Here is a 21,916-nt window from a genome sequence, read left to right as displayed (position 1 = left end):
GAAAAATCAATACAGATGTATCAGCATACTTAAATCTTATGAATGTTGTTTAAAAGTTAAAAAATAGTCTCAAATTGAAAATAATCTACTATCTGGGACATATTGTTCACTGTAGGTTTAGCAGAGAGGGGAAGGTAGCATAGGCAGCTTTAAACATTGCTGTTGTGTGTGTGTGGCAAGTGCTGTTGAGCAAATTGATAGAAAATGGAGTTTGTTTCAAGAAAGAACATTCTGGCAGTAATGATGTAATGATTTTCCACATTCAGCAAGTCTCAATAATTGAAATGCGATGAAGTGTGACCATTTAACGTCCTTGAGACATTTGCTTTCAATAGACAAAATTCGGAAGATGCATGCTACAATTCAAAGCAGCAAAAGTCAAAGTGGCAAGTATTAGTGCATTTTTGTTCGAAAGTTGTCAGTTCGCTCATTGAGCATTGCTGCGCAATATTTTTACTGTTGACAACGTATAATGCTTTAGGTTAACTTCAGAAGAATAAATTAATAGCTGAGCTCTAAGGAAAGACATCTTCTTGAGGAAGGGCAAAGAGAGCAAGTAATATTTTGCATCTGGTGGCACAAAAAGGATGTACTGCACTATGAACACCTCCCCAAGGCTGCATCAGTTGCAACTGACATTTGTTGCCAACAATGGAGACATCTTTTGGTCATATGGCCAACAAAACTGCATTAAGTGCTGCTACTAACGAGCAATGCAGTCTGATGATGTCACAAACAAAACTATCAAAGAGTTTGTTTTGTGAGTCACATCTCGAATACTTATTCGTCTGATCTTGTGCCCTCAAATGTTCACCTTTTGCACTCCTTATTGAACTGTCAATAAACATCCCTTATGGATGAAAATTCACATCAAACCTGTCTTGATGAAATCTTTGACTTTGAATGAGTAGGTTTCTGCAGGTGTGGAATTGGTAAACTACCTGAGCATTGTCAAGTCTGTTTTAGATAAGGTTAGAGACTATATTTTTAATGATTAATTTCTCTCTCATATTCACTGCTACATTCAAAAAGCTACTGGAAAGACAATATTAGAATATGCTTCGAACTTACACAAATGAATAGCAGCGTACTAAGATAACCTTAAGATAAATCAGTTTTAATAAAACAAGTACCTGTAACATGAGTGTTCCTAAATAGGCATGAGTTTGTAAGATGTTACACATTTTGCTCTTAGAATTGGTCTGTGTTTACGTGCTGTCGTGTAATAATCAAGCGGGATGGAAATGATATAGTTAGAGCAGATCCATAAAGAAACCCATTTAAATTATCCAGTGCCACAATTTCACAAATAAAATTATGTAATCACAAAAATCAAAAATTATGTCTGCAGAAGGAGAAAAGACACTGTCATGTATGCGGTGTCATAAATTTTTTGCCCTCGTACTGTGAGCTGCTGGAAGTAGTGTTCTTCTTTTCTTATTGATTTGTGATCTGATTGCTTGTAGCTCTTTCATAGAATCGGTAAAAAACTGGCCTCCATGTGGACTGGAGCTGACAGCCAATGCAAACTTAACTTTATAGTGTGATCCCTTTACATCAGAGGTATCAGAACTGCAGCATTCATCTCTCTCTTACTGCCCCAGTAGTGGCTATGACAGCTAAATCACAACAAAAAAGGTGAGATTAGTTGCAGTTTCATTGTGGAACAACCTCCCTGGATTCAAAATCATAAATTAATAACATGGCACACCTCTCGTGAAAATATGTGATTATTCAGTGGAAATGACAAAGCATCAAGTAAATTTAGCAGGCTGTTTCTGTGCCATTCAGGAAGTAACTTGACATTAACAAAGTTGCCAAACACGTTCTGTGTTGTTGTCAAGTCTATTATACTAACAGCAGGAGACTGTTTCCAAGCCATGTGTCTATTGAGAAAGCTCAAAAGTGAGACTACCTTGCTTCTAAAGATGTAGCCACCGAGTGTTGGAATACTGAAAGTTAAAGACAAGGGGTTTTATTCAAATTTCTATAATTAGGTTCAGGGACTAGAGCGTAGTTAATAAAAAAAAGCTCAGTTGCACCAGTTGCAAACTGAACATTATAATTCAATAATTGTGACAATTATTTTTGTTTTTCTATTTAGGGCGTACTGAAAATTGGAAAGATTTTTCACAAAATGCAGTTCGCATTTCTGGAGCATCTCTCGTGATTATACTGTAGACATGAATAGGCAACACATCTTTTCACTATTATGACATAGAAACTGCTTTTCTGAAGAACACTGTCATTGTCAGTATATGATCTAACAGCAATATGAGGAAAGTTTAACACATCATAGCTTGTAATATGTGAAAATACTTTTTATGAATCAAGATGTGTGTGGTTTATTTTATTTATCGTATGTTGATGGTACATAGCTTGGATCAAATACATATTTGTAAGAGTATACAGTGTAAGAAATGACAAGTAAAATACAGGTAAGAATCAAATGTCCAAAGTATTATGCCAAATTATGTACACATTACACAATTTCTTGGATTTCTAAGTCCAGTCTGTTGATCCCGTTGAGCCCTTCAGGTGATGCATGGTGGATACTACTCAACGCAGTTTGCTTCACCCTTTCTCACCTGTTTTAGTACCATTTGTGCACGTATACTGATAATATTCATCTTGATTTGTAAAAAAAATTTTGTTTATTGTAGGCTACGCCATGTTAAAAATTTCTCATATTGCAGTTAAATCATGCTTCGACAATGACAGTGTTCTTCATAAAAACAGTTTCTACATGCATAATGGTCAAAGGATGTTGCCTACTCGTGTCTATAGTATAACCACTGGAGATGCCCCCAAAAAAATGTGAACTGCATCTTGTGAATGAGCTTTTCAATTTTCAGTATGCTTGAAATTTAGTTTACTTGAAATTCCACCTTGGTTTCGGATGTGGCTGCACAAGGGGTACACATATTTCAGTCTATAGAATAATAGGTTTGTGCTGACTGTGTGTGGTTATTACAGTACAAAAATGGTTGTAATGTTGAAATAGAAAAACAAACAAAACTGTCCCAATTATTGAACTACAATGTTCCGTTGCAGCTGGTGATTGAGTATTTTTACTAACTACGCTCTAGTCCCTAAACTTACGGCTACTTCTGTAGAGAGGCAAAGTGTGCTTGCTTTTGAACTTGCCCAAGGAACACATCGGCTTGGAAGAGATGTCTCCTGCTGTTAGTATGATAAACTGGGCAACAACACTAAATATGTTCGGCAACTTTGTTAATGTTGAGTTACTTCCTGAATGGCACAGAAACATCCTGCTAAATTCACTTGATATTTTCTTGTAATTTCCATTGAACAATCAGATGTAAGTTGTGAGAGCATGTTATCAATTATGATTTCGAGTCCCGGGAGGTCATTCCACATGGGCAATAAAACTTTTCTCTTTTGTTGTGATTTATCTGTCCTAGCAACTAGTGGGGAGATGAATGACACAGCCCTTAGATTGCTTTGAGGTAATGGGGTTGCACGATAAAGTGAAGGCTGCATTGACTGTCAGCTCCAGTCTCAATGGAGGCCAATCTTTTACGTATTGTGTGTCAGAGCTGCTGAACCTTACATATTGAAAAGTTAAATGGTCACAATTCATAGCATATTTCAATTATCAAGACTTCCTGATTGTAGAAATGAAACAAGAAAATAATTTTGTGATGTGATTAGTCCAGTAGTGGTCACCCTACACAAGATTCAAATGTTTCGAATTGCTTCTGCTGCCTGGGCCACTCCAATAAACCTAAAATGAACAATGTCAGAAATGTTAAACATTTTCCACTTGCAACTATTTTTCATCAGACTGAAGTATGCAACATCCAGTTTGTAACACAAGAAATGGAGTAACTTCAGATTAGAAAATAACTGATTGATACTTTTAATAACATAAGCATGTTGTGTAACTGCAATTTTCACTCACTTTATTGAGATATTTCGTGTGGAAATTTAAACTATGATAAGGAAAAAGTTTTTGCTTACCAGTGTGAGCAGAAATGTTCATGATGCACTGCACCACGTTACCTATTCAGAAGGCAGCTGGTGTCAAATGGAAAGTGGAAGGTGATGGGTGGCTGGTGGCCAGTTGTCACTTTAGGGCAAGAAAACTGTAGAGTGCAAACTGTTCCCATCTTGATGCATGTATGAACTCTTTCACAGAAATTTTCGCCATTACTGGTGCATTACGCAAATTATCTTTGAGGCTCTGACAAATTGATACTTTTAGCAGACAGCCAGAGTGTGGTTAAAAATATAAAGAAATATATATTAATTTTGATAGATTCAGAATTTCATGACAAGTATCTATTTGTGGCAGACTTCTAAAACCAGCTGAGTAAAAACGATTCTGTGACACATCAGTAGCACTTAAATCATTATAACATACTTGGAAATAACTGAAATAAAATAACTTGAAGGTAGTGGGGTCAGCAACAGCCTTCATTGAGCATGTGAATACATAGAGAAAAATAAATGTGTTGCAAGTGACATCATCTGAAGAAACCTTACTTGCATCCTACAATTTTATCTCAGTACTTGACTTTCAAACATAGGTGGATAGACAGTAAGACTGTCATCGACAGTATTTCCTTTGACGAGGCTCAAAGCAAGGACATAAATGTATATCTCATGTACAGTTAGGACAAATGTATTGGTGATACTACTCAGTGGAAATTGGTTAGAATAATTGAATCCAGAACAAACGTCTTTAAGAATAGTTAACAAGAGATTACGTGGGATGAAATTTATAATGAACTAAATGCTGACATAAAATTTTATCTATTCCATGATAGTCATATCATTATTTGAAAACAACTTCCCACAAAGGCTTATCAGAAAAGACATTAAACAGCCATGTAGAAAACCATTGACTACAGGGATTAAAGTATCTTGTGAAAGAAAGAGGGAACTGTATCTGTGGGCATGAGCAAGTAAAGATCCTGCACCAGTTTCACACTACAAAAAGTACTCAAAATTACTGAGAGAAATTATTAAAAATCAAGAAATAGGCACTTTGGCAGAAATCTGTAATCCTGACAACAGACCTAAAGCTATGTGTAATGTAGTGAAATTAGAGACATGATACCAGATCACAGAACAGGATAACACCATTATTGAATTTAATTGAAGGACTCTAAATGATGCCACACAGGTAGCAAATATGTTTAATAATCATTTCTTAAATATATAAGTAACTATAGGTACAAATTGTGTAAGAGAAAAATCCCAATACTATGTTGAAAAAGCAATTATCATTAAATTCAGTCATACGAACACGTCACAAACTTATTATGACATTAACAAAATATTTATCTCAAAAATAAAAGCTCATTTGCATTTGGTGGTGTTTCTAATGGAGTACTAAAGATTTGTTCCCATTTAATAAGCACTGACTTATCTGAAATTTGTAATACCAGAGTGTTTGTAATATCTCATTGTTAAACCCCCTGATAAGAAAGACAGTAGGAAAGAAGTCGATAACTACCAACCTGTTCACTACCAATGTAATTATTCCAAATTTGTGAGAAGGTGATATATTCAAGAATAGTATTCCACCCGAGCAACAATAAGAAATGACAGTTTGTATTTCAAAAATGTGTGCTACTGTGAATGCCATTTACATATTAACTCACCAAATTTTACAAGCATTAAATAACAAAATAACTCGGTTGTTGTTTTCCTGGACCTAGATAAGGCATTTGATTCTGTGAAGCAAAGTATTCTCCAGGATAAATTGAGGTTTTATGGAGTGCGGGTAAGGTACTACAAACAGCATAGTGAACGCATTATTGTGGCCAAGATAGACACGAAGCCCACACCTACCACAGCAGTAAGAGTTTATATGCCAACTAGCTCTGCAGATGACGAAGAAATTGAAGAAATGTATGATGAAATAAAAGAAATTATTCAGATAGTGAAGTGAGATGAAAATTAAATAGTCATGGGTGACTGGAATTTGGTAGTAGGAAAAGGAAGAGAAGGAAACGTAGTAGGTGAATATGGATTGGGGCTAAGAAATGAAAGAAGAAACCTCCTGGTAGAATTTTGCGCAGAGCGCATAGCTAACACTTGGTTCAAGAATCATAAAAGAAGGTTGTAGACATCAAAGAAGCCTGGAGATACTGACAGGTTTCAGATAGATTATATAATGGTAAGACAGAGATTTAGGAACCAGGTTTTAAATTGTCAGACATTCCCAGGGGCAGATGTGGACTCTGACCACAATCAATTGGTTATGAACTGTAGATTAAAACTGAAGAAACTGCAAAAAGGTGGGAATTTAAGGAGATGGGACCTGGATAAACTGAAAGAACCAGAGGTTGTTCAGAGTTTCAAGGTGAGCATAAGGGAACAATTCATAGGAATGAGGGAAAGAAATACAGTGGAAGAACAGTGGGTAGTTTTGAGGGATGAAGTAGTGAAGGCAGCAGAGGATAAAGTAGGTAAAAAGTCGAGGGCTGCTAGAAATCCTTGGGTAACAGAAGAAATATTGAACTTAATTGATGAAAGGAGAAAATATAAAAATGCAGTAAATGAAGCAGGCAAAAAGGAATACAAACGTCTCAAAAATGAGATCGACAGGAAGTGCAAAATGGCTAAGCAGGGATGGCTAGAGGACAAATGTAAGGATGTAAAGGCTTGTCTCACCAGGGGTAAGATAGATACTGCCCACAGGAAAATTAAAGAGACCTTCGGAGCAAAGAGAACAACTTGTATCAATATAAAGAGCTCAGATGGAAACCCAGTTCTAAGCAAAGAAGGAAAAGCAGAAAGGTGGAAGAAGTATATAGAGGGTCTATACAAGGGTGATGTAATTGAGGACAATATTATGGAAATGGAAGAGGATGTAGATGAAGATAAAATGGGAGATATGATACTGCGTGAAGAGTTTGACAGATCACTGACAGGGAAGCAGTCGTTGGGAAGGGAGTGAGACAGGGTTATAGCCTATCCCCGATGTTATTCAATCTGTATATTGAGCAAGCAGTAAAGCAGTAAAGGAAACAAAAGAAAAGTTCGGAGTAGGTATTAAAATCCATGGAGAAGAAATAAAAACTTTGAGGTTCGCCGATGACATTGTAATTCTGTCAGAGACAGCAAAGGACTTGGAAGAGCAGTTGAACGGAATGAACAGTGTCTTGAAAGGAGTGTATAAGATGAATGTCTACAAAAGCAAAACAAGTATAATGGACTGTAGTCGAATTAAGTCAGGTGATGCTGAGGGAATTAGATTAGGAAATGAGACACTTAAAGTAGTAAAGGAGTTTTGCTATTTGGGGAGCAAAATAACTGATGATGGTCGAAGTAGAGAGGATATAAAATGTAGACTGGCAATGGCAAGGAAAGCATTTCTGAAGAAGACAAATTTGTTAACATCAAGTATAGATTGAAGTGTCAGGAAGTCGTTTCTGAAAGTATTTGTATGGAGTGTAGCCATGTATGGAAGTGAAATGTGGACGATAAACTGTTTGGACAAGAAGAGAATAGAAGCTTTTGAAATGTGGTGCTACAGAAGAATGCTGAAGATTAGATGAGTTGATCACATAACTAATGAAAAGGTACTGAACACAACTGGGGAGAAGAGGAGTTTGTGACACAACTTGACTAGAAGAAGGGATCGGTTGGTATGACATGTTCTGAGGCATCAAGGGATCACCAATTTAGTATTGGAGGGCAGTGTGGAGGGTAAAAGTCGTAGAGGGAGACCAAGAGGGTGGAGGGTAAATCGTAGAGGGAGACCAAGACGTGAATACACTAAGCAGATTCAGAATGATGTAGGTTGCAGTAGTTATTGGGAGATGAAGCAGCATGCACAGGATAGAGTAGCATGGAGAGCTGCATCAAACCAGTCTCAGGACTGAAGATGACAACAACAACATGGAGTTGATGGTATAGCCAACTAATTGATACGATATCTAATCAGAAGAATGCTGAAAGTTGTGCTTAGTAATTCACCCAATTTAAGAAGGGGAGACTCTTTTGATTAGGGAGAAATCACATATGGGGTTTCCCAAGGGTCAATGTTAGGTCCAGAATCAGTTATTTTTGCAGATGTCATTAGTATTGTAATCAATTCAAGCAAGCAGCAGAAGAAATGATAAAACTGTTAAGTGTCATTGACTGGTTTCGGTGAATAGTCTCAACCTCAGTTGTAAAAAGCACACTTATCATTGGTGTAAAACATTTAGATGTGCGGAACAGAATGTGTGAGGTAACAGAGTGGAAACTTCAAAATTCTTAGGTGTCCATATTGATGAGAATTTAACCTGGGAAAAGGCACATGTTGGTGAGGTCCTAAAAAAACTTAATTCAGCCACATTTTAAAATAATCATTGCTAATCTTATGGAGAAACAAATCAATAAGTTGACATATTTTACATATTTTCATTCACTAATGTCATATGGAATCATATTTTGAGGTGACGTAAAAAAGATTTCTTCTTTAAGGAAATAAATATTCATTGCTCAAAAACATGCTGTAAGAATATTACGTGGTGCTTACTCTCAATTAACACGTAGACATCTGTTTGAATTGGGCATTCTATTTATTCCGTCATGAAGTTTGTTGTAAATAATGCACTGCAGTTTAATGGGAACAATGATGAGACTTCCTGGCAGATTAAAACTGTGTGCCTGATCGAGACTTGAACTCACGACCTTTGCCTTTCGCGGGCAAGTGCTCTACCTATCTTCAGGTGGATCAGCCTTGCTGGTGGCTAGGTATGACTGATGGTATCCGCACATTGATGCCCCTTGTGAAGAATGCGCAGGCAGGGAAATCGTGCATGCACAATGATTTGCAGATAGGTGGGTGCCCTATTCAAACACCCTCTGCAAAAAATCACAGAGCGGCTCTCTTGTGCATGCGCTGTACACTGCATTTGCCAACAGTTCAGCCAGACATTATTCACCAACGGCCGTACTAGACCAATGTTATGACGGGCCTTTTATTGAAGAATCTTGATTTTTCACCTCATGATTTAATAGAATGCAGGGTTCCAGGCTGTGCTCAGTTGAAATCCCGCATCCTTGTTGATGAGATTATTGGCTGTATGGATATGTATTGCTTCCTTACTGACGCAGTGTCTGAAAGATGATGCTGGGGATAAAACTTCAGTCTTTTCATAAATCATACGATATCCTGTATTCAGACAGTGTTCCGCAATTGCCGACTTACCTGATTGACAAAGGAATTTATGATGCCGATGTTCATCGCAGTGTTCTTGTACTGTGCGGCATGTCTGGTCTATATACGCTGCCCCACAATTTTAATGAATCTTGTACACACCACATTTCCTCAAACCAAGGTCATCCTTAACTGAACCAAACAGTTTTCTCAGTTTTGCAGGTCGTTGAAAACCACACTTAATTCCGTATCTTCTGCGGACTCTTCGGATTCTTGATGACATGGCACCAAATATGGCAAAAAGACCAAAGTGGTGGGTGTCTTCGTATCTTCGTTCTGGTCCATAGATTGAACTCACTTCAGCCTGAATCGTCTGTCTCTCAGATTAACCGTTTTGTGGGAACACTGTTTTCAAATGTTTTTTTTCCACTCGACAGGCTTTCAGAAGCAGATGCCGCCTTGCATTTTTACTGAGATGCCGCAACAAGCAAACCATCCCTACGTTTGCTAAATTTAAACATTGTATCAATTCTGCTGCTGACACTAGAATTAAACGACGGGCGAGTGCGGCACTTGTGAGAGAAAGGTTTGCACTACATGCGGCGTCAGGAATTGTGCTTGGTGTCTAGACAATCATTATCACTCCATCTGAAGATTTCAGTGAACCTTTCAGTGGTAGCCTGGAACTGAGTAGACAGCGCCACTTGGGCACTGGCTGCCTCGACTGAACGACAAGCTAAGGTTTGTCAAATGACTAAATATGATCAACTCGAAGCCGAATGCAAGATGACTTGCCAAGAAGAGGTACCATGTTTAATCTCGCGGAGAAGACTTTGGATGACACTGCAGTTTCGGTGCTAGAGAAGGGTTTGAATTTTGCACCTACACCAGGGACCATTCCCATCCAAGATGTGATTAGTGGAATAGAGCAGGCTGTTTCGAACTTCTTAAGGATGTTGCCGAAGAGATTAGGCATGACACATGTCGCGTCTTGACTCAAGCTTCATCTAAGAGGTCCAACTTTAACATCACCTCAGCTGAAAGAAGTGCTCTATGAGAATTGAGAGAAGACCAAGACATAATCATCTTACCAGCTGACAAAGGAAATGCTTCTGTGCATCTTTCATGCACAGAATATGACAACAAGATATACAAACTGCTCAACAATCCTGCATATAGTAAATTAAAAAGTGATCCAACGGATAGGATGCAGAGAGAGACTGTGGAATTCATCAGGAAGAGCTCGATTCCAGTGGAAGTCACAAAGGGTTTGCTTCAACAGGCTGCAGCGATCATCACGTTTGAAACTCTGAAGATTTCATAGGTTGCCTGAAAACTCTAAGATTGCAATCATCGGATCTGTTAGTAAGTTTCGATGTTGTGTCTTTATTTGCAAAGGTGCCCTTGCAAGACTCCTTGGAGCTCATTAGCAACAAGTTTGAGGAGGACATAGTAGCATTATTTGAACATGCATGTTTCAACATATCACTTATTTCATGACCAATATTTTGAACAAGTGGATGGTGTCGCCATGGGAAGCCCTCTGTCTCTTGTGGTGGCCAATTATTTTATGGAGGACTTTGAAGAAAAAGCACTACAGTGAGCCAATAATCTCATTAACAAGGATGCAGGATTTCAACTGAACCTGCCTGGAATCCTGCATTGGCTCCTATTAAATCGTGACGCAAAAATCAAGAGTATTCGATAACAGGCCCGTCATAACATTGGTCTAGTGCGGCTGTTGGTGAGTAATGTCTGGCTGTACTGTTGGCAAACACAGCGTATAGTGCACGCGCCGGAGAGCTGCTCTGCGATTTTTTGCAGAGGAAGTTGGAATATGGCACCATCTATCTGCAAATCACTGTGCATGCGTGGTTTCCACGCCTGTGCATTCTTCTTGTGCGTGTTCGAGAAGCGAGGCTTCGACGTGCGGATACCGTCAGTTGTACCTAGCCACCAGCAAGGTTGAACCACCTGAAGATGTCGGACAGTTGCTCCGAGGAAATAGTGTGGAATTTGCACAACATGATCCAGTGGCAAATGTATGAAGACTGTTTACAGAAAATAACTTGTTTCATGGGTCATTAAGGTTTAGTGTGCAAATAATCCATGAAACCAACCAACCAGCTTTGACAACCTCAGGGTGCGGTTTTATATACATCAACCCGCTTAGATGCTGTAACTCTCTCAGAGTAGGTTGTAAAACATTTTTTACCACTGTTCCTCATATTTATGTACATAGGAGTTCAAAAGAAGTAAAACTTAATTCTGTATTTCTCTGATCCGCTTCTAAAATACATTCCCTGTATCATGTTGTACATGTGATCACAGTACCAACAATGCAACATTGGTTAGAAGAGATCAGAAGTTGTGTTGTTCCATTTAGTCTGTCTGTAGTCGTTTTTTGCCTACTGTGTGCTGTGGTGCCTGTGTATTACCAAGGTGTGGTGGGGCTAAGGAGTAGGCATAGGGTGGGAAGGGGGAAGGATAGCAAGGTAGGGGTGGCAGAAGATATTGTGCTGCCTATGGGAGAGTGCAGGGATGTGGTGAGGACAGAATGGGTTGCTAGATGAAGTCTGGAGGTAGTTGAGAGAAGCAGAGAAGGGGAAAATGACAAGTAGGTGCATTAGAGAGACAAAAGGCAAATGTAGCACTGGAGTAGGAGAAGGAAGGGGGTAGTTAAGTGGAGGTCGGGAACTAGCGAAGGTTGAGCCAGTTTGTTTACGAGAATGATGGATTTGTTTTAGGGATATTTCACACCTGCACAATTCAGAAAAGTTGGTGGCAGTGGGAAGAATCTAGAGGGTTTTATTCCATCCAGTACTTTCCATAGTTTGTCTTGTTTGGAATATCTGCCATAACAATTGTGTATCTTATTTGTTCTTTTCAGTGCTCCAAATTAATGTATGATTCTGCTCTTCCTCCGGTTTTAAGACATTATTTAGAGAGATCACGTTTAATGCTGAAATGTGGACATTGACAGGTTCAAATATTTGAGCTGGGGAGTAATTAATATGAAATGCGTATAAAATAAAGTAATATTTTTCCAATTTTGGCATGGCCTCTGATAAGAATTACCTCTTTGACAAGAGGATCCACCAGTGTGTAGTGATTGCGGCATATGTATGTCAGTATGCCACAAATTGCTGGGTTGCACTTCATTTTCGGTGATAGGTCTATACAAGTTTATCATAGGCTTGCCTTATTCTTTGAGGTGTGAAAAAAGGCAGCACTCACCTCATTCTATTGTCAATTTGTATGTAATGTTTTTGGGATTTTAATGCAGAAGACTTTGAACAATTGCTATCAAGTGAAACAAATCATTAATTAGATACCCATGGTTTTTTAAAATTGCTCTGATGAACTCGAGACAAATTGTAGAATTGTTACTTTAGAAATCCCATAACTGCTTCATTCTCCAGTATCTGGAGTGTGTGCGCACCCCATACCTACAATGAACAGTAAAATCTTTTGCATAATTTCAATGCTATTTTTTAAATGTATGTCGTTAATAAAACAAATATTTAAAAATGTGTGATAAACATTAATAGTTTTACATAAACTGTGTAAGGTTAGCTGTATATAGAATAGGAAATGAAACTAGTTACTTGATGAAGCTGATCTTTATAAATATGTAGAAATCCATATAAATTTAAGTGGCAATAATGTTTTGTGTAAAGCCAATCCAAATTATAACATCAACAAATTTCATTGCATGTCTCAAATTTGCATTTCCTTAACTTTACTCAAGTCTGATTCCAGAGAAAAGTATTTGTGGTAGTGTGTGAAATGTGAATGTACCACATTCTATTTTATTGACAAACTTTGGTTGTCGTGTTCAGTTATCCATACTGTACACTGAAACCATGAATGACAAATTGACAATTCTACAACTTTTTATTATTCTCCAAACAGCCTGCTACAATTGCAGTTTTCCAGTACGAGATAGAATGAATTATGATAACATTGAAGCACAGTTAATTGTCATTTGTTCTTATCATTCTGATTATATTTGACTTTGTTTCAGAATCAGCGGACTTTCAAAATTTGTTGTTTTTACTGGTAGAATGATTTTTAATGTTTTAAAAATGTTGCAAGAAGACAATTTTTGTTTCATAGTTATCTAGCATGTATCATGCATTGTTCTTTGTTGCAGGTTTCTGATGCAGTTAGTATTAAAGTAGCTCTACGGATACGTCCTCTTGTTTCATCAGAAACTGAGAAAGGTTGTCAAACTTGTTTGGAGACAGTTCCTTCTGAGCCTCAGGTTCAGATATGTGGTTCAGAGAGATCATTTACCTATAACTATGTGTTTGGCCCAAAATCGTCTCAAACAGAATTTTACAACACGGCTGTGAAGAATTTAGTTGAGTGCGTTTTCAAAGGTTTGTTGCGATTCACTCATTATTGAATAACTAGGAATAAATATGATGGAAAGTGAAATGTAAAACCCTGCATAAATTCCACATGGTGATTCCATGACAGTGTTAGACTTTCACTGATGATGAAGGGTAATGTATCAGTTTGAGGTAAGTGACCCTAGCCTGGAAAAGAGTACAAGTAAAAATTTATTGCAGTTCCATCGCAACCTCGTGCAACACTCAAACTAAGGATCCCAGTTTCTGAACTCTGGTCATTATCTACAGAATTCCCACTGAGTACTCCCCAATACCCCCAGCTAATCTCCTCTGTTCATGGACTAGAAACGGCACACGTAACTTGATGCCAGAGACTAAAAATCCTAAATGTATGTTAGACAACAGTTGTCCAAAATGGTGAACCCCAGCATTAATGCAGGCGTAGTGTCATGTGTGGACTAGGGCTGTTGATATTTTTAAAAATATTGGGAATCCAATACATTGATATTTAAAAATATAGTTATTTTTATGTACTGTCCTATAAAAATATTGGCTCCAAATTGTAAATATACTGTTGGTTTTAGAGCTGTTTGTTTAAATATTGATTAAGTGTGGGGGAATATCGCCGATATATATCAATATTTGTTGGAAAAAATATTGATATTTTACCAACAGCCCCTGTCTGAACCCTCGGTCTGAAGTGAGATGGGTTCCATCATATTGGAGCTACATCTATTGACGATTAACCATTAGGATATGTTCCACGAACGTGGGTAGTATCTCTCTGATAAATGATGTGTTCAGTGATGCTTAATTATTGATTATAACTGCCCACATGTTGACTGATAATGGCTTGATGGCTCTTCACAACTGTACTGTGGGGATTCTCATCAGCCCAAACACGACTATTCTGATTTATTAGTATTCTATCTCTGACAAAACAAGCTTCATCTGTGAGAAATATGTATGCAGAAAAATGAGGATCAACTGTAAGGTGTTGAGAGAACCACTGGTTGGACAAGAGATGTGGTCTGAAGACAAAAAGAGTCAAAGCGTGCACTTTCTGTTCATGGTAGGAGTGTAGCTGCATTTCCTGTAATACTTGCCAGACAGTGGTCTATGAAATGTTCATTTCAAGTGCCACTGATTGCTTATTCCAGGCACCTCATCCACTTGAGCAAGCACAGCATCTTCTAAATCAGGAGTCTGTGTAGTTTGTCCTTCTCCTTAATGTTGTACTGTGCTACCAATTGCTGTTTCACTTAATAATTGGAACAGTCTTGGAAAAATGGGGAGAGTCGAATGTCTCTTCTATGCGGATATTTGGTGCTGGAAAGCCTTTCTGCTTCTCTTATGCTTTAGTTTGCATTCCCATACAGAAATATCACGTCTGCAAGTTTTGTCACCGTGTAAAACTCCTGTTGGTTTGGGCTGATTGACATTCTACAAATTGAAAATGAAAACTGCTGTCTACAACAGTGCAGACATGGTTACACAAAGGTAGTTCATGTCAGTACAAAGTATGCTGTCTGCACTGGATTTGTTGAGTTATTATCCCAACTTCTACATCTAAAAGCCCAATGGGATTGCCTTCCCACCACACTTGGTAATAGTACTGGTACATGTATTCCACTGTCAGAGGTATCAGAATGATTTTCACTCAAAACATGAACATTTCCGGAGCAGAGGTCCCTTGAATTTACCTTCCTCTATCATCCCTGAAAGTTTGATACATCGTTGCAGAATCTCATCATATATGGAGTAAGTTCATCCATAGTAACTATAGATTGTGGAGACTGATGGAAAATGTCTTTGTTATGAATTTGAACGGTACATTTCTTTGTTAAGAGGAAAGTGAGTGGAATAGGCTAGCTCTATAAAATTGGCACCATCATTAGAACTTTTGTTCTATTTGTACTGTCAACAGATTTGTCACCCTTTTCCCACTTTCATTAATGGTCAGTGTTACATGAAATCTAAATCCAAAGATAGAAAACAACTTGATCAATGTCTCATCACAATGCTTTCGAGAATATCATGTACTATGTGAATAGAATTTTAACTGTATCTGAAATCTGCAAGTTTACGCTTAAAATTTAAAGCTAGAGGCAATGTGAATCAGAATGTGTTTTCCAGGTCTTTATGGAAATGTTCTTTAGATTGTAGTGATAGTGAGAGGTAAGTAAATTGTTATTATTGCATTTGCTGTTCCGAATGGTTTACATGTGCAATTTAGACATGTTTATTGCTATGTGAAAAAATTGGTGAAGGTAATCGGACTGAAGATTTAATTGTACATGAAAATGTGCATAGAGGGCAGATGCTGTTGTAAGTGGTGCACTTCTGTTGTCTATTGACTTAAGGACCTAGGCAATGAATATAATGAAGGAAAAATTTGTTATTTAAAAAAAAAATCTTAAATGGCCAGTAGGTAGTGAGAGAAGGCAATATGGAATGCCTGAACAGCACATTGTTGTGTATACAATTAAAAAAAAATGTATTTAAGGAGAGAGAATATATATGGGAGAAACAATTTGTCTAATGGTGTACATCCCCTGCTTATTATAGTTAAAATGGACTACAAGAAAGAAAATAACATAATAACTGTGAAGTACTTTATTCTTGTTGCATGAACATTAAAGTCTGCTCTTAGAATGTTGTTCATGTGAGGTTTTATTATGAATAGCAGTTTCCAGATCCTAGTCTGAGGTGCAGTGGTATCGATAAATCCTATCCTTTATTAGCAAGTTACTGGTAAAACAATGGTTGGTTTTTTAAATTTGCCATATTTAAGGGGAGATTCATGGAACTTAGATTTTTGGATTGAAGCATTTTAATTACTCTTGTCTTGTGAGATTGTCTGTAAAAAAAATTAACTTTGCTAACATTTAAGGATATTGTTTGTAGGTGCTGCAGTTGTGGAAATTCAGTTGTGTGTCAGCTGGAGGGAACTCATTTGCTTTAGTGTGGGGACATATCTGAATCTGTTACAGAAAAAATCTTTTTACTATGTAAATGTAGAGACTATGTTTCGCCATTGTATTTAAACTAGTGGAACTGTAAATGCTTCGCAATTGCTAATTATTTATGGGACACACTATCCATAACCTCCTGTCCATTTCTCTAAGCCCAGTGCTCCCTACCCCCTATCTCTGTCCATCATGTCTTCTCTTTCTTAGACTTTGTTTCGTTTATTGTTACTGCAAACGGAACTTTGATTCAGAATTTAAGTTACTTAAAATAAATGAGTAAATTGGTTGGGATAATTGGTATGATTTATGACACACACCTCTCCAGCTGCGGGATGTGTGAATAGTAGCTTCAGTGACAATATTTTGCATAGTTTTAATCTGAGCATGGGTAGGATTAGTTTTGGATGATTGATTACATTGAAGTACTCTAATCAAAAGCTGATATGCCATAAATACAACTTCCCTGTTTGTTGCAATATAGGCAATGAGGAAGAAAACAAAGCTGCACATTATTGTATATACAGAAACTGACACACAGTCTTCATAAAGAGTCTTCAAACTTCAAAAAGCTATGTGTTACCTTTATAAATCATCTTTTAACGTTGTTACCAAAAGTCTCGAAAAATACTGGACTGATTTAATTAAAAATTTTCACACAGTAGACTAATAAACAGATGGACGTAAACTACATTTTTTGACAATGTCCTGTTATTTTTGTTAAAACTTACTGCAAAAAAGAAAATGCTGATCTTTGAAAATGTGCAGTTTTTTTCTTCTTGCAAGTTTTAACTCTAGCAGCAGTGCATGCAAATCATTTGAGAAACTGCCTGAAAAATTTTTTGTTCTCGTAAGATAAGTTGTAGCATTATTGTTGTTACAAACCTTTCTCCAGAAGTTGAACTGGCTTCCTAGTAGGTAAGCTTTCTACGATCCTTCCTTCCTTCCTTCCTTCCCTCCCAGACTCCGGTTTGTTTCTTTTTGAACACACCTTGTACAATAATGAACATTGTACAAGCTACCTCCTTTTATCGGCACTAACTATAGTGTTTGTTTATACAGTTTGGGCGCCCTCTCCCCCATTCCACACTCGTTTCAAAAGGCCTACATCTTTGTGAGCTTATTTCTGAAATTAGCGAAGGTATTTTAAATCGGTCTTTGAAATGAAATTTTTGTCACAAACTGCATTTTGCTTTATTGAAATAAAATATCAGTGGTCTGCAATGAAAGGCATTTGCAATCGAGCTGCTTTCTACTGGGACTATTCTTATTTTTGAAAAGTACCAGGAATCCGATTTATAGATGCTTAAAAAAGATATCGTTATTGATCCTTGATATATCAAAAAAAAGTATTGATATATTGATGGAAAAATATTGATGGACTGGCCTATAACAATAGTGGCTGCACAGCCAGTTTTAGAGCTGTGTATTTAAGTATTGATTTATTATTAGATATTCTGTATATCTACAAGCTAGCAGCCTGGTTATCCCACTTAGAGCAAGAATTGAAAGGAAACAAAGGTACATTCACGCTTGGCGATAACCACTTCGCTAACAATGGTAATTACTTGTAAGTGGCATAGTAAAAAGTATCTGATGAGTCCATTTTTCAGTTTCATCACATACAGATTTGTCCAGAACACTTCATGTCGACTTCGCTGTTTTTTCATTTCTGCAAACGCCAGCAACCTAGCAGTACTAGTGTCAAATTTTCGTGGTGAATTTAAACGTTGCAGTTTCTATTGGTAGCACCAAGTGCCGTTTATGTCAGCATTTCCCGTCTCGTGTCTCCACCCACAGCAAAGAACAGTCTTGTAATTTAGATATTTCTTCATAATTTTCAGCAGCTGTTTTTGAAAAATGTCGATGTGAAGAAATAGCCTACTAGTTGCATTAAAAAGTTTTTTTAAAAAACGTTATTATGTATATAATTGCCATAAAGCAGCTACATACAATATATCTACATGTCACGTTCTACATCCTGGAGGACCTCCTCACTACGGATCAATTCGAATGAAAGTAAATGTTATCTAATCTAATCTTATGACACAAATTAGTTTTTTCTGCAACTTCATTCAACTTTTTAGCACAGATTTTATAGCTACAAAAACTTGAAATGGAGTGACTAGAAATCGGTATATTTGGCATATCAGACACGAGATAGCCAGAAACAGGAGACTTCTGGTCTGGAGAATACCATGTCATTCACACTGAAACTGATAGACAGATCTGAAGTGGGAGGAGTTGGAATACTGTAAAATACTGCTCTAAGATAATACTAGTCAAACTTGAAACCAAACGGAAGAATGTTGTGACGGTAAAAGTTTACATACCAACATACAAAGAAGAGGGTGCAGTAGTTGTTGATAGAATATAAGAAGACATAAGTAATCTGATCATTAAAAGTTTTGGTCGCCAAGAGTGTAGGTTAAGGGCGTGTGTCGGGAGGTGAGAGACATTCATTTAGACTGTGCCTAATGATCAAGAACATTGCAAGGGAGATGAAAGCCTGAGTGCCACAGAGGACTGGAATGGAGGTTTGGGTGAAGATGGGATTGTGGGAAATATGGACTTGGAAGAAGAAATGGAAGTGGAGCCCAACTGAGTTCTACACTAGGCACGAATTAGTTGTTGCAAATACTGTTTTCTAACACCACAAGTGAAGATACACCTGGAAGGCCCCAGGAGACTTTAGGAGACAACAGGTTAATTACATTTGATTGGAATCATGTTTTAGAAACCAACTAAAAGACAGTGCAGGATCTAAACATCTGCAGACGCAATTACCACAACTTGGCCATGTTGAAAAGTTTGTTTAAATTCAGATATTTAAGGAAAAACAGTAAAACAGTAATGAGAAATAGAAAAACTGAATATTTGGGGACTGTCAAGGCATTATGCACAAGAAACAATCACCTAGCTAAAAATTTCCAATGTAGCAGAGTAAAAGAAAATTGGGAACAAATTAAATGTGATATATATAAAGCAGCAGAACAGATAATTGGGAAAACTAAACCCAAAAAACAAGAGAAATATCGGGCAGGTAGGTTAGAAAATTTAAAAAGGGAAATGGATAGGTTAAAGTTAGATATAGTGGGAATTAGTGAAGTTCGGTGGCAGGAGGAACAAGACTTCTGGTCAGGTGCATACAGGGTTATAAACACACAATCAAATATGGGTAATGCAGGAGTAGGTTTAATAATGAATAGGAATGTGGGTAAGCTACTACAAACAGCACAGTGAACGCATTATTGTGGCCAAGATAGATATGAAGCCCAAACCTACTACAGTAGTACAAGTTTATATGCCAACTAGCTCTGCAGATGACCAAGAAATTGAAGAAATGTATGATGAAATAAAAGAAATTATTCAGATAGTGAAGGGAGACGAAAATTTAATAGTCATGGGTGACTGGAATTCGGTAGTAGGAAAAGGGAGAAAAGGAAACGTTGCAGGTGAATATGGATTGGGGCTAAGAAATGAAAGAGGAAGCCGCCTGGTAGAATTTTGCACAGAGCATAACTTAATCATAGCTAACACATGGTTCAAGAATCATGAAAGAAGGTTGTATACATGGAAGAACCCTGGAGATAGTAAAAGGTATCAGATAGATTATATAATGGTAAGAAAGAGATTTAGGAACCAGGTTTTAAATTGTAAGACATTTCCAGGGGCAGATATGGACTCTGACCACAATCTATTGGTTATGACCTGTAGATTAAAACTGAAGAAACTGCAAAAAGGTGGGAATTTAAGGAGATGGGATCTGGATAAACTGAAAGAACCAGAGGTTGTACAGAGTTTCAGGGAGAGCATAAGGGAACAATTGACAGGAAGGGGGGAAAGAAATACAGTAGAAGAAGAATGGGTAGCTTTGAGGGATGAAGTAGTGAAGGCAGCAGAGGATCAAGTAGGTAAAAAGACGAGGGCTAGTAGAAATCCTTGGGTAACAGAAGAAATACTGAATTTAATTGATGAAAGGAGAAAATACAAAAATGCAGTAAATGAAGCAGGCAAAAAGGAATACAGACGTCTCAAAAATGAGATCGGCAGCAAGTGCAAAATGGCTAAGCAGGGATGGCTGGAGGACAAATGTAAGGATGTAGAGGCTTATCTCACTAGGGGCAAGATAGATACTGCCTACAGGAAAAATAGAGAGACCTTTGGAGATAAGAGAAGCACTGTATGAACATCAAGAGCTCAGATGGAAACCCAGTTCTAAGCAAAGAAGGGAAAGCAGAAAGGTGCAAGGAGTATATAGAGGGTCTATACGAGGGCGATGTAATTGAGGACAATATTATGGAGATGGAAGAGGATGTAGATGAAGATGAAATGGGAGATACGATACTGCGTGAAGAGTTTGACAGAGCACTGAAAGACCTGAGTCAAAACAAGGCCCCCGGAGTAGACAACATTCCTTTGGAACTACTGACGGCCTTGGGAGAGCCAGTCCTGACAAAACTCTACCATCTGGTGAGCAAGATGTATGAAACAGGCGAAATACCCTCAGACTTCAAGAAGAATATAATAATTCCAGTCCCAAAGAAAGCAGGTGCTGACAGATGTGAAAATTACCGAACAATCAGTTTAATAAGCCACAGCTGCAAAATACGAACACACATTCTTTACAGACAAATGGAAAAACTAGTAGAAGCCGACCTTGGGGAAGATCAGTTTGGATTCGGTAGAAATACTGGAACACGTGAGGGAATACTAACCTTACGACTTATCTTCGAAGAAAGATTAAGGAAAGGCAAACCCATGTTTCTAGCATTTGTAGACTTAGAGAAAGCTTTTGACATTGTTGACTGGAATACTCTCTTTCAAATTCTAAAGGTGGCAGGGGTAAAATACAGGGAGCGAAAGGCTATTTATAATTTGTACAGAAATCAGATGGCAGTTATAAGAGTTGAGGGACATGAAAGGGAAGCAGTTGTTGGGAAGGGAGTAAGACAGGGTTGTATCCTCTCCCCGATGTTATTCAATCTGTATATTGATCAAGCAGTAAAGGAAACAAAAGAAAAATTCGGAGTAGGTATTAAAATCCATGGAGAAGAAATAAAAACTATGAGGTTCGCCGATGACATTGTAATTTTGTCAGAGACAGCTAAGGACTTGGAAGAGCAGTTGAATGGAATGGATAGCATCTTGAAAGGATGATATAAGATGAACATCAACAAAAGCAAAGTGAGGATAATGGAATGTAGTCAAATTATGTCTGATGATGCAGAGGGAATTAGATTAGGAAATGAGACACTTAAAGTAGTAAAGGAGTTTTGCTATTTGGGGAGCAAAATAACTGATGATGGTCGAAGTAGAGAGGATATAAAATGTAGACTGGCAATGGCAAGGAAAGCGTTTCTGAAGAAGAGAAATTTGTTAACATGGAGTATAGATTTGTCAGGAAGTCATTTCTGAAAGTATTTGTATGGAGTGTAGCCATGTATGGAAGTGAAACATGG

The 21,916-nt window shown here is 37.6% G+C and overlaps 1 protein-coding gene across 1 annotated transcript in view; it reads left to right on the top strand.

Annotated features, from left to right (window-relative positions):
* Positions 1-21,916, top strand: part of LOC126187646 (chromosome-associated kinesin KIF4A) — a 280,963-nt gene that overhangs the window by 40,224 nt on the left and 218,823 nt on the right. The window contains exon 2 of the mRNA XM_049928846.1: positions 13,284-13,512. Within this exon, the coding sequence (XP_049784803.1) occupies positions 13,284-13,512 (229 nt within the window). The remainder of the gene's footprint in view (positions 1-13,283; positions 13,513-21,916) is intronic.

This window comes from Schistocerca cancellata, chromosome 5, assembly GCF_023864275.1.
Source record: "Schistocerca cancellata isolate TAMUIC-IGC-003103 chromosome 5, iqSchCanc2.1, whole genome shotgun sequence".
Classification (NCBI taxonomy): domain Eukaryota; kingdom Metazoa; phylum Arthropoda; class Insecta; order Orthoptera; family Acrididae; genus Schistocerca; species Schistocerca cancellata.
Note: the sequence above shows the minus strand (reverse complement) of the source record. Positions and strands in the feature narration are given on the sequence as shown.